Here is an 11,819-nt window from a genome sequence, read left to right as displayed (position 1 = left end):
ATAGAGAGACAGAAGAGAAAAAAAGCAATATCATTTTTCGTTCATGCGCCCTTACGCATGGTTTTGAAGTATATTTTTAGCATCGGCTTTCTCTATCTTTAGCGTATAATTGCTCTATAACCTTGGCATCCTACTCACCCTCCGCTCTCGCTTTGGGATGGGCACCGGTCTAACGAGTATTTCAGTCTAACATGGACTTGCAATTTTGTATGGGAACTTGTGACGTTGTACAGGGGTTTAAAATCCACGTTGGACAGAAATACTCGTTGGTGGCCACCCCAAAGCGACAGCGGGGGTAGGATGCCACGGTTAATGGTGGTTCTCTATTGATCAGACATGATAAATGGAATACCAACGTAGACAGATTTGGAATTTGCGCAGCCTGGTATAGTAAACCAGACCATGGTGAATCGCTCTTCATAACTGATGATTGGTATTTCGAATGTGGGCTGTAATGCTCGTTGGTACAACAAGCAACGTCTGGGGTTGCACATGTGTTCTTGATATTGTGGTGATTACTATCAATTGGATAGAAAATGCAGTCAAAATTCGAATAAAATAATGAAGCACACAGGTGCGACGTAGACATAAATTCTAAAACAACATTGAACCAAGGCACGTGGCCGTGCTTGCCCTAGGCAGCGGCGTCAGCCAGTTCAATGAATCATGGACCCTGTACGGCAAAATTAAACGATGAGTAATACCCTGATTCTGATTCTCCAGTTTCTTGATTTCTGTGGGAATAATGCCTTCGGGCGAACATCAAACCCACATAGCGAGCTCGATGCATGTCACCGGCGAAATGCCGTTGGATGCACAGGCAAAGCTAGCTAACTAGTTAGTGTAATTGCAATACAGCAACTTGCAAGTGCAGCTTTACACGTTTTGCAACTCTTCGACTCTTTCTCAGCGCCACTTCCGCAATCCAATCCATAATAGGCTTGGTCCGTTAATTTAGTAATTTACGAGTGGTATTGAACAGAAATATACCAAGTCTATACCGCGGTGCTGTTCTACATGTAGACAAACAATTATATCTTTATTAAGATAGTTAATATTTTACCATTAACCAGTAGTTGTCCAGATCATTCTTTATGATAAAAATCAAATCAATAGCCGCACCATCAATCGGATCACCGTATTTTCAATCATTAAATATTAGTTAACGTAATCAAATCTTCCATCAATATAATAACAGGAAAACGCTACATCCAGACCCAGCCCATATGAATCCATTGTGTCTCCGAATTACGCGCTCTACATTGACTTCAAACCAACTCGGAATTAAAAAAAACCTTCAAAATCGGCTGAAATCAAAGAAAAGATCAATTTAAACCAGCGGATCCGGTCCCGAACTTGTGCGAGTTTATACAATATCTTAGTTGTCCATTGCCCTTGCCCAGTTGATCGCACGTGACCTCAGTAAATGCCCAGAACCTCATATAAATGCTGCCGTCCAATTGATATATACCACACAAGATATAGAGCAAAATATGTACCAGTACAGGGTGGGGGATTTTTGGATCCAATCAAAAATCTCTTTGAACTCGTGTGAATGTATAACGACCGATGTCGTTGCACTCGAACCCTTTTGGCGCCAAGTAGAGATTGGCCTCCCCCTGGCCAGCATCGCCCTTCTCACAGAATCCATCTTGTTTGTCATCGCCATACACCAAAGTCCCGTTTGAAGTGAAGCTGAATTCAACATAAGGAGGATTTGCAAAGCCACCATCGGCAATCACAAGTTCGGAGGTATTCGTAACTGCTACCTGCACAACTCGGGGTATATAATCGTAGGTTTGGCTAAGAATAAGTGAGCCTCCTTGGAGACTGATACTGCTTGAATTGTCGTTGCCACTTTTGCCTCCGTCATTCTGGGCTAAGACAATGGAGCCACCATGAGGATCTAGTAGGAGGCCAAAGTATTTATCGGCGCCGAAATAGGGAGAAGCTAGAAGATAGTCTGCACCAAGGACAGTGCTGGACAAAATGCCGGTTAAAAGAATGGCAGCGCGCATGGTGGTTTATTCTTGTTCAAGGCAGTTTCAAGAAATCAATTGATAACACTAAGAATAAAAACAAAATAAGAAGAATGGATATCTACTGCTTTTAAGTGTTTCTAATAAATGCCACCTAACCGGCCCTTGCATGATATTTGTGTACTGCGTGGAAGGGGCGCTTGTTGGTTTAAGGTTACATTCGACATATTCAATTAAGATCGACGACCCGCGTGTCTCAGTTATCATGGCGAATTCTTGTCAGTGCGATTTGTGTTATCATTTTAGCATGATTCCATGGACATGAATTTCCGGAGTCGCCGATGGTTCTAGCCTTCTAGGTATGTTTTTTTATCCCCAGAAAGACCCGTATATCTCTCAACTTAAAACTTTGTCAAGCTTTCTGGAGAAAATAGAATTATGGGTAGCTTAGTTTAGGGGTCAAGATATGTACAGGAAGCGGACTCAGACCGACACCGCGGCAGTCTAAATGTTACAAGATTTTCTTGCTGCTTTTACGCCAGCCAGTAATACTTCCGGGTTCCTGCGTTCCTGGAATCTACTTTGTATAGATCGTCCTTCTAAGACTTTCCTAACTCCGTTAAGATGTGCATAATGTTGGTCAGCGCGGCTGGTGGGTGCGTACTAGCGGCCCAGTGGTCAATTAGACCCCATGCATGTCCCAGTTGAATATAAATGCCCTGGCCAATTCATTATATAAAGTATGCTACTTATCAGTTCTAATTTGAAAACCAGACGAAATTAGACCTCATTCTTTCCAATATGCATTTCTTGCCCATCCTTGCGGTTTCCCTTGGAAACGTCCTGTTTGCTTCTGCCTACTGGAAGAGAGCCACATATTACCATGACAACAACTGCGATGCAGGCGGCGATTTTGCGGCACAATACTTTGAATATGATCCGGGTTCCGACGGCGTTTATTGTTTCAACGTGACCGCGAAGGCACCCGTTCAATCCATTTATGATCCTGATGTAGGAGGGGATCCCCATACTCCCGGTTCCTCTTATTATTCATCTGTATCTTTCGACGAACCTGGCTGCAAGGGTCGGTCTTCGAAAGGAAACTCGCAATGTGTTACTGCAGGCTCCAAGAATGAAACTTTTGCTATCAAGTCGTGGCAAGTAAGTTAATTACTCCAATCTCTCTGGTCAGTGTGAGATCTAATACTTGCGGGTCAACAGAATGTTTACCACGCCGGATCCTCCTAGTTAGTTGTAGGCCACCTTGCAGCAACTTGACACTATTATAATAAATACTCAAACACTAGAAGGTAGCCTTGATTGCGCATTATTTCAACCATAAAGGTTTTTGGTGCTGGAACTGAATATTTAAGAGGTGAATACTTGATGTATGAGTCTAAATATAATGTAGTTAAATGTTGATATACAGATATACATGCCATGAATTTCTAGCTTACGACAATGGTGGTACTCGTACGTCCCATACACATCGTACGTTAATCCAATACCAGTCTAAATTAAATATAGACTAGTCTACGGGGGTAGCGCCGAGAAAGAGTCAGAGAGTTGGGAACCATGTAAAGCCGTATTTGCAAGGCGCTGTAGTCTCGACCACAGTTATTGCAATAAAGTGTTGACAAGTATTCTACACACTGTAAGCACGTGGCCCTCGGTAGTGTCTTCGATTGGACAGCAGCAGAGAAATACGGCTGCCTGGGGCCAACAGTAAAGATCCGACCGCGATGCATTTCACCAGGGGTAATACACATATAAGGCGCTAATTATTCTTCGGTCGATACGCGATTGGCGAAAAGGCTTCCAACTGTATACTTCCCCACAAAGCTTGTCTGCGTAGCGTGCCACCCAATGGAAAATAGCGAGATTGCAGTCCTTGATTGTTTGTCAGTGGGACAGAAACGTGCTCTTGTCCTGGACGATCACAGGGTTGAACAAAAAGGTCTCTGACCCCTTCGCTAATTTCTGTATCTTGTTTCTGATCCGGAACCTTCCCTCGAGAAAAAAACGTTTGTCTTAGCTAAAGATTCGCGTTCGATCCGGCACCACATGGAAGATCTATAAGAGAAGCCTTGGCCGTCGACAGGCTTCCTGCATCTCAGGGAATTTAGCGAATAGCTCACTTCTTCAAAATGCCGACTCTTCTTAGATCTATCCTGACCCTCTCGGCCTTGACCGTGGCTTACGGCAAGCCCCAGACTGGCCAAGGTCCTGTCCTGGCTCCAACAGGGCTGAAGAAGCTCACGGTTGGTGTCCTCGGAGGTGAGAATCTCTACAGCCTTTATGTGCCTCGTTGCTGGTGCAGATATTTGTTTTCATTTACTGATAAGCCTGTTCTCAGACTTCGGCTGGACAGGATGGGAGCCCGCCAACGAGCATTTCTGCAACAACGTCATGCCTGTTTTGCAAGCCCAAAACCTGACAATCCCACGTTCTGTGCAAAATGACTGCGATGCCGGTGACCGCAGCTATCTCATCAATGCCACTGCCCTGCAAGGTAATATACACATACGCAGATGTACTTAGAAAACTAACCAGAGCCCAAAAGAATCCACTGCGACCTACATCGCCGATGTCTGTGCCAATAAAGATTGCAAAGCCTTCCTCTCCGTCGGAGACAATTTCTATGACAGCGGTGTCGACTTTACTACTACCGGAATCAACCGTTTCCAAGAGGCCTGGGTCGACATGTACTCACAGGGCGTCTTTGAAAATGCCCCCTGGTACCAGTGCCTGGGTAATCACGATATCGTCTACGGGCAATCCGGAGTTGATTTCGAGACCAAGATCGCACCCCTGTACGATGACCGCTGGTATTTCGGAACTCAGAAGCTTCCTTATTACACCTACGACTTTGTTGGTGCTGATTGGACTGCTACCTTTGTCGTCGTCGACTCGGACTGCTTCATCAACTCGTATCAGAAGGATAGCTCTGTGTACAAGAACCCATACACCACCGCCTGCCACAAAACCACCCAGACGCAGGTGGACTTCTTGGCCAAGGCATTTTCCGAGTCCAAGGCCGACTGGAAGTTCCTGCAGTTGCATCACGGCTACATGTCCTCTAGCGGAAATTACACTGAGCTTGATCCTCTCATCTCTATTGTCAAGAACCACAACGGTATTGTTCTGAACGGTCACGATCACTGCACCGCCCATTACTACAACAACAATACCAACTTCGTCCTGTCCGGTGGTGCTGGCTACCCCCAAGCCGGCGATTGCAACAACGGTGTATCCTTGGGCCCATTTACCAAGTTCCTTGGTGCCAATTCACAGGCTGCTGCGAATGGATTTGTTACTCTGGACATCACTGCCGACGAGCTGGTTTTTGAGTACTATCTCCGCGATATGAAGTTTGACGGTGGCGATTTGTTCCCTGTCAAGAACGACATGAAGCCCCAATACTCTTTCACCGTTTCGGAGCATGCCAAGTAAAGGGTGACAGTTGATCCCTAGAGTCTACAGTTTAATTGATGAGTTGATCAATTATAAGTAGGAGTAGTTCATTCTCCGGCTTTCATTACCTATGCGATTATTTACATGTATCAAAGGATTTAGATGATTCTTCAGCAACAAAAAAGATAAGAGAACAACTAGACGAGTTTGATTTAATTTTATGATTATACTTTGATAAATCATTTGACATCAACTAGGTAACCTTTCCCAAAAGATCTGGAAAGTCGACACTGCTCATTCTGATGACGACTTCAGACGAACCACGAAAATGCATTCGGACTTCGTGGTAACATTTGAGAATAATGGAAAAAAGGGGGCGCTGGAGCATATTATCAACAACCGAGCCAAAGTCATCTCATATAGGCAGATAACAGAGTACCCTATCCTGTTGCACAAGAATTGATGACAATGAGGGATGAGATGACTGCACGTGGCTGCCCGCCTGACGACTCAGGCTTACAGCAACAATAGCTAATTATTAAAATAAATATATAGAAATTCTTGATAATTCGGATTGCTCTGTGTAATTGACAAACTGGCACCCAATTTACTAGGGCGACATTATCACGAGTTGGTCACGTCCAATCAGAGCCTCCCAATATTTTAAGGCTCGCTAGTTCGTTACTAATTTCTCCACCATCTTCACTGGACCTCAAACAACAAAACAATTATAGAGACACAACCAAATTCCCTTCTGATTCATGGGAAGACTGTTCGACCCTTCTCAGTTGGCTCCATCTGGATCGCTGTTTGCAAAGAGACGCTGCGCACTACTCTAGTGGTATTCTTGAACAGTCTTCTGGATGGTTGGCACCCCAAAAAGCACAGGATGCGGAACGTGTCGGAAGCGAAAAGTTAGATGCGGAAAAGAATGGCCAGATTGTCGAAATTGCACGTCTGCTGGATGGGTCTGTGATGGATACTTGAAGAGATGGAAGTTTGTCGAAGAAGGATCGCGGTTGGCAGCACATTATAAGGGGAACAAAAGATATCTCCTGGAAGAAGCTGCTTGGGATACGACTCCTAGGATCAAGAATAGCGAATCGAGCCAGAATTCTGGAGTGAAAGAGGAGTATTCGGTAGGAGACCAATTGTTCCAAGTCTCCATATCTCGTCTGCCAGCCTCACAGGCAGAAAACCAGTGTAACCTCCTGCTACACATACTCACAGACCCTGAAAGTCGAAGAGAGTTTCCCCTTCGATCGCACGGCGAGTTCTACCAATTCATCCCAAACAGACTCGGAATAAACCCGGCTCTTGATGACGCCGTCTCCTGCTTGTGTGCAATCTATGGAGACACGCGCCGGCAATTGCTCGCAAGCTCGTCTAGTACTGTCAGGCTCTACAGTAGGAGTCTAAATTCGCTTCGGAAATGCGTGCAAGCGGCAGAAACGCGCTTGGAGCCTGAAACAATCTGCTCTTCACTCATTCTTCAACTATGTGAGCTCCTGACTAGCTCGGATAACGGACGTTGGAACAACTTGTCAAGCGGCTCGAGACTGTTGATCCAGGAACTTGGCCCTAAAAACTTCGGTCAGCCTTTTGAGCGAGCTATGCTAGAGTCTCAGCGAGCATTTTTCCTAGCTCAGGACATGGACCGCCGCCAAAGATCCTTCCTATCAAATCCACAATGGCGGAAGCTACCCAAGCAATCTGGTGAAGGCCTTCCAGACCATAAGCTAGCAAGCCATCGCTGGAGATCCGAGCTTTGCGAAATTCTATTAGATATGCCGCAAGTTTTCTGCGAGTGCATGTTACTCCTCAACGTTTGTCAAGCAGCTAATGCGCCACATCTCATCGATCTACCTAGATGTCAATGTCTCTTCGACCGAGTAGTCGAAGTTTACAACTCATTAGAGGAATGGTATGAAAGGGAGGTCACCCCAGCACTTCCATTGGTACACCCGGGTGGCTATAGAGAGTATTCTGAAGTCCTTTCGGCCATTATCGATTGCGTTTCGACATCCGTTCTCGTTCAACTACAGAGGTTTGGCTTTGAACTTTTTTCATTGTTCGACATAACAGCGCCGGCAGATGGACTTTCATTTTCTAGTGAAAATTTTATGGAGAGACGTGCAATTTCGCTTAATGCATTTGAATTTGCTAAAAAATTCCCAATGGCTGCAAAGCCACTTCAATTTGGGCTCCAGCATATTTTGACCGAGCAGCCAGTCCATCCATCCTTTTCAAAATATCCCATGAGTTAGCACTATTTCGCCGGGAAGTATCCCAACGTCTATTTACGAGCAAGCGCAGCACGCTCCTCGATGCCAGTAGCGCTGAAATGTGATTGCATGTTCTTCCAAGTCTTGTTCGCAAACATTTGGCTCCTTTGGAACATCTCCTTCTCAAAAGCAGACACGGCGGTCCCAATGTTTTCTTTGTTGTCAACGCAGGATGCGATTGCTCGAGATAAATCCAGTGCGTCTACCATGGCAATGTTCACACCGACACCAGCAAAAGGAGTCATTAAATGTGCAGCGTCGCCAATCAAGGTGACGCCAGCTTTTGGTTCCCATTTAATGTCCACGGGAAGCATGTACATCGACCTAACGACGAGGTTGTCATTGCTGTCTATGATGACGCGCTTCAGATCGTCTGCGCAGTCGATAAAGTAGCCTTCGATGAGCTGCGTCTTCGCTTCCGGCTTGGACCAGTCGATGCCGCAATCATTCGACCATGTTTCTGGCTGTTTTACCGCAGCATATGTGCGTATGGTGTTGTTGCCGTTTCTTTGGCTGATGACCGCTCGTCCTTGGTCGAACATAAACATGCTCCCTTGGCCAACATATTGGGACAGCCACTGGTGCTGAGCATCAACATTCGTCGCCCAAAGCTCGATGGCTGTGATGCCAGAGTAGAAGGGCTTCTCGTCAGTCAGAAATGGCCGAACTTTCGACCACGCGCCATCGGCGCCAACAACGATGTCGAATGCCTTTTCAACGCCATCAGCAAACTGGAGATCAATCTTTCCATTCGACTCTTCAACACCCAGCAATTTCTTTCCCCACACTATGTTGTTGTTCCCTTCTGTCAACGACCCCAGCAACAGCTGCCTCAAAACCAACCGGTCAATCTCCGGTCGATCTTGATGTTCCTCGAGCCTTTTCACTTTCTCCACATTCTCATCAACAAGTACTGTCCCGTCGTATTTGACCAACTTTGTCGCCTCTCCTTCCGGCCTCGATAATTTCTTGAACTCCTCCAACAACCCGGCCTCTTCCAATACCATTTGTCCACCCCGGCGGTGCAAATCGACGGTCCCGCCCTGGTCGCGGCTGTAGGCGTGGGCGTCCAGGTCATATATTGTGTAGGGGATACCTTTTACTTGGAGAAGGCGGGCAAGAGTAAGTCCAGCGGGGCCGGCGCCGATGATTGCTATACGGAGGGGTGCCATTGTCATGAATTGATGTATATGAATATTGTTTCGATGGTAATAGAGATGAAAGCAATGTTTCTTAGTCACTGACGGTAGAAAATTGAATGATGATGTCCGAATCGCTTCGAGGGACGTTACAGCCCTATTTATGCCTACTCTTCTCGGCATTTCGTTGCCGCGTTGAATAATCGCGACCAAAAGATACCCTTGTCATGGTTGGATGTCTCGCGCAATAGAGCATCACCTTTAGGCTCCTGTTTATGTTGGATAGTCACGGCCTCTGTAATTGGCGACCTCGCATCATGGAACCCATGTTTGTCTTACGACTTTTTATCGATCAGTGCGTAGTTGAATCATCTGTGATTGGCTGCTTCGCGCCATCAACCTGCACTCTACGCCCCACTAGATGTGTATGCGTAGGCCCATAACCCCACCCTGATAAGATGGAGATTAAGATAGTATTTCAAGTAGAGAGCTATTTTTAGATTCTTTTAAGGCAGCTTCCGTGTACGGTAGTAGATGCGAGCAGTTCGCGGGTGTCGACCGGGGTCAAAGGGAGGATGGCGTCTATCAAGAGACACAACTCGGGAGTTGGGGTGGGGTAACTATGTAGAGTATATGGAAAACCTACTAAGGCTCAAAAGTAGGAGCAAGTATAAGATGTATAAGATTCTGTTGACAGCTGCAAAAGACCAGAGGTCTCTTGGGGAGTCAATCTATGATTATCACAGGCTCCAACAGTTCTCATGTAAACTTGACTTTCATATCGAATAGACCACTCAAGGGAGAAATTTAAAAGAGCGACTTCCCTTGTTCAACCCCCACAGCATTCTCTCTTCTTCATTCTCTCCTCTTCATTCTCTCCTCTTCATTCTCTCCTCTTCATTCTCTCCTCTTCATTCTCTCCTCTTCATTCTCTCCTCTTCATTCTCTCCTCTTCATTCTCTCCTCTTCATTCTCTCCTCTTCATTCTCTCCTCTTCATTCTCTCCTCTTCATTCTCTCCTCTTCATTCTCTCCTCTTCATTCTCTCCTCTTCATTCTCTCCTCTTCATTCTCTCCTCTTCATTCTCTCCTCTTCATTCTCTCCTCTTCATTCTCTCCTCTTCATTCTCTCCTCTTCATTCTCTCCTCTTCATTCTCTCTTCACACTCCCTTCTTCGTTCACATTTTAGACAGCAAGAGGTTTCTGAAGAGATCCCTGTGTCAAGCCGTACGAGTTTTCAAAATGGCCATCATATTCCACTGTTGCTTCTTCAGTCGTTCTCAGCACGTTGCCATCGGCGCCAATGGCTTCGGCCTTGATGTTTTGAATTCCCGCAGGCACCCAGAAAACAGTTTCAAAGCCTGTCCTTGGAGTCTCTCCCAGATATCTATCTGCGTCATCGCCAGTTTGAAAGAATCTCCATGTTTTTGTTTCAGTGTCCCCGTTCCACGACACGTACACGCCTGTTTTAGCCCCGGCTTGAATTGCCACGATTGCGGGTTCCTCGTTCGGAAAGCCGGTCCAATTAAACCTGTATCCCCGATAGTTTTGGACACCCAGACCCAAGAAGCCAGAACCAAAGGAAGTATGGAAAATAGCCGTGCCGTTTGGCAGGTATTCAGTCAAGGCCCCCGAAGAACCCCAGTTGACAATAACGTTACCATTGGGAAGAAGCTGAGTGCTTCCCTGCGACTTGGAGAGAAGGTTATATCCCTCTGGTGGAGCAAACGCTTGAACGACGGTTGCGGTCCAGTTCTTGGTATTCAAACGCAGGATTTTGCCTTGCGAGAAGGGGTGTGTATGGACTTCGTGACCTCGTCCATCTTCAGTGCCGTGTGCAGAGTTATCATAAAGTGAAATAATCTCCTCGTCTTCCTCCTGCGAGACAAAACGGGCATGGTGTTGAAAGCAAAAATCCACGTTGGGTCCAAGTTCAAAATCTGATCGTTTCCCAGCAAGACGCCAGATTATCTCCCCGCTGGTTCCATTGACCTTGTGGATTGAGCATGCGTCCCGCGCGGAGATCAAGTAGTTGCCATCGCTATCCTTGTCGACAGAATTGATATGAAAGTAGTCCCATGCGTCAGACGAATTGAATCCAGATCCGGCTTGCCCTGGGTTTAGCGGAAGGATCGCCTCTGCTATGAATTAGCAATGTGTATAGATCAAGAGGAACAGCCATACCGTCTGGAGAAACATGTTCAAGACTAGACCATTCAAAAACTACTTTTCCAGTCTGGATATCAAGTTCTATCTTCCAGTCAGCGTCATACTTTGCATGTGACAAGAAGCCCTACCCTGAAAGATCGCATCTACAATCCACTGCTGCTGGTTGTTTCCGCCCCATCTCCTGAGATCCCTTACAACTGGCTGATAGACCTGTATCAATGCAGTTGTTTCGTCCACCACCTCAAATTCATGTTTGTCCATCAATTTGTGGTTTCCGGCTCGCAGCTCTCTAATTGTTTCGTACTGCTGGTCTAGAAACGTAGCATGTCCGTGTCCATGTCCATAGCCGGGATTATGGTCTCCTTCAAATGAGATGAGGACATCCTTGCCATTCCAGCGTGACTTCTGGAAATTGGTGGCCCAGATGGAATAATACCCGTAACCGGACCATACCAAGTCTCCATCATCCCGAAATATATACGGAGCAGCCTGACGAGGACCGTGAGAGTTTGAGTCCCCAAAGCTTGAGAAGGGCGCGATGAACAGGTAGCCCGTCTCGACGCTTGGGGCTGCTGGGATGCTGATGTTGAGGCGTGGAGGAGCCAGATCAGGGCGAGACCGAAACTGCCAATCTGCAGCTGCTAGAGGGAGACAAAGAGCAGAAACGAGCAATCTGTCCCAGGTTTTCTGGATAGGCTTCATTCTGGTTGAAGAGCGAGGCCGCCGGTGCTAGGCCCGGATTAGCTTTGGTGATTACATTTTTCTCAACGAAGGGTACATTAACCTTGGTCTGGTATTCTGCACTGGAGTAAAGTTTTTTTCAAGACGCTTTT

The 11,819-nt window shown here is 46.3% G+C and overlaps 6 protein-coding genes across 6 annotated transcripts; 3 read left to right on the top strand and 3 right to left on the bottom strand.

Annotated features, from left to right (window-relative positions):
• Positions 1–1,529: 1,529 nt before the first annotated feature.
• TRUGW13939_04602 (uncharacterized protein) lies at positions 1,530–2,018 on the bottom strand (the record flags this gene model as incomplete). The annotated part of the gene is made up of 1 exon (XM_035487773.1): positions 1,530–2,018. One exon carries the CDS (start codon positions 2,016–2,018, stop codon positions 1,530–1,532), a length of 489 nt encoding a protein of 162 aa, XP_035343666.1.
• Positions 2,019–2,780: 762 nt separating this feature from the next.
• Positions 2,781–3,227, top strand: TRUGW13939_04601 (uncharacterized protein; the record flags this gene model as incomplete). Its single annotated transcript, XM_035487772.1, has 2 exons — positions 2,781–3,140; positions 3,201–3,227. 2 exons carry the CDS (start codon positions 2,781–2,783, stop codon positions 3,225–3,227), a joined length of 387 nt encoding a protein of 128 aa, XP_035343665.1.
• An 899-nt stretch (positions 3,228–4,126) lies between these two features.
• On the top strand, positions 4,127–5,432 carry TRUGW13939_04600 (uncharacterized protein; the record flags this gene model as incomplete). Its single annotated transcript, XM_035487771.1, has 3 exons — positions 4,127–4,256; positions 4,336–4,491; positions 4,543–5,432. The coding sequence occupies 3 exons, from the start codon at positions 4,127–4,129 to the stop codon at positions 5,430–5,432; spliced, it is 1,176 nt and encodes a 391-aa protein (XP_035343664.1).
• Positions 5,433–6,256: 824 nt separating this feature from the next.
• On the top strand, positions 6,257–7,660 carry TRUGW13939_04599 (uncharacterized protein; the record flags this gene model as incomplete). The annotated part of the gene is made up of 1 exon (XM_035487770.1): positions 6,257–7,660. The coding sequence occupies one exon, from the start codon at positions 6,257–6,259 to the stop codon at positions 7,658–7,660; it is 1,404 nt and encodes a 467-aa protein (XP_035343663.1).
• A 29-nt stretch (positions 7,661–7,689) lies between these two features.
• On the bottom strand, positions 7,690–8,850 carry TRUGW13939_04598 (uncharacterized protein; the record flags this gene model as incomplete). The annotated part of the gene is made up of 1 exon (XM_035487769.1): positions 7,690–8,850. One exon carries the CDS (start codon positions 8,848–8,850, stop codon positions 7,690–7,692), a length of 1,161 nt encoding a protein of 386 aa, XP_035343662.1.
• Positions 8,851–10,002: 1,152 nt separating this feature from the next.
• On the bottom strand, positions 10,003–11,688 carry TRUGW13939_04597 (uncharacterized protein; the record flags this gene model as incomplete). The annotated part of the gene is made up of 3 exons (XM_035487768.1): positions 10,003–10,955; positions 11,002–11,067; positions 11,115–11,688. 3 exons carry the CDS (start codon positions 11,686–11,688, stop codon positions 10,003–10,005), a joined length of 1,593 nt encoding a protein of 530 aa, XP_035343661.1.
• Between the last annotated feature and the right edge of the window lie 131 nt (positions 11,689–11,819).

Source organism: Talaromyces rugulosus, chromosome II (assembly GCF_013368755.1).
Source record: "Talaromyces rugulosus chromosome II, complete sequence".
In the NCBI taxonomy this organism is placed as follows: Eukaryota; Fungi; Ascomycota; class Eurotiomycetes; order Eurotiales; family Trichocomaceae; genus Talaromyces; species Talaromyces rugulosus.
Note: the sequence above shows the minus strand (reverse complement) of the source record. Positions and strands in the feature narration are given on the sequence as shown.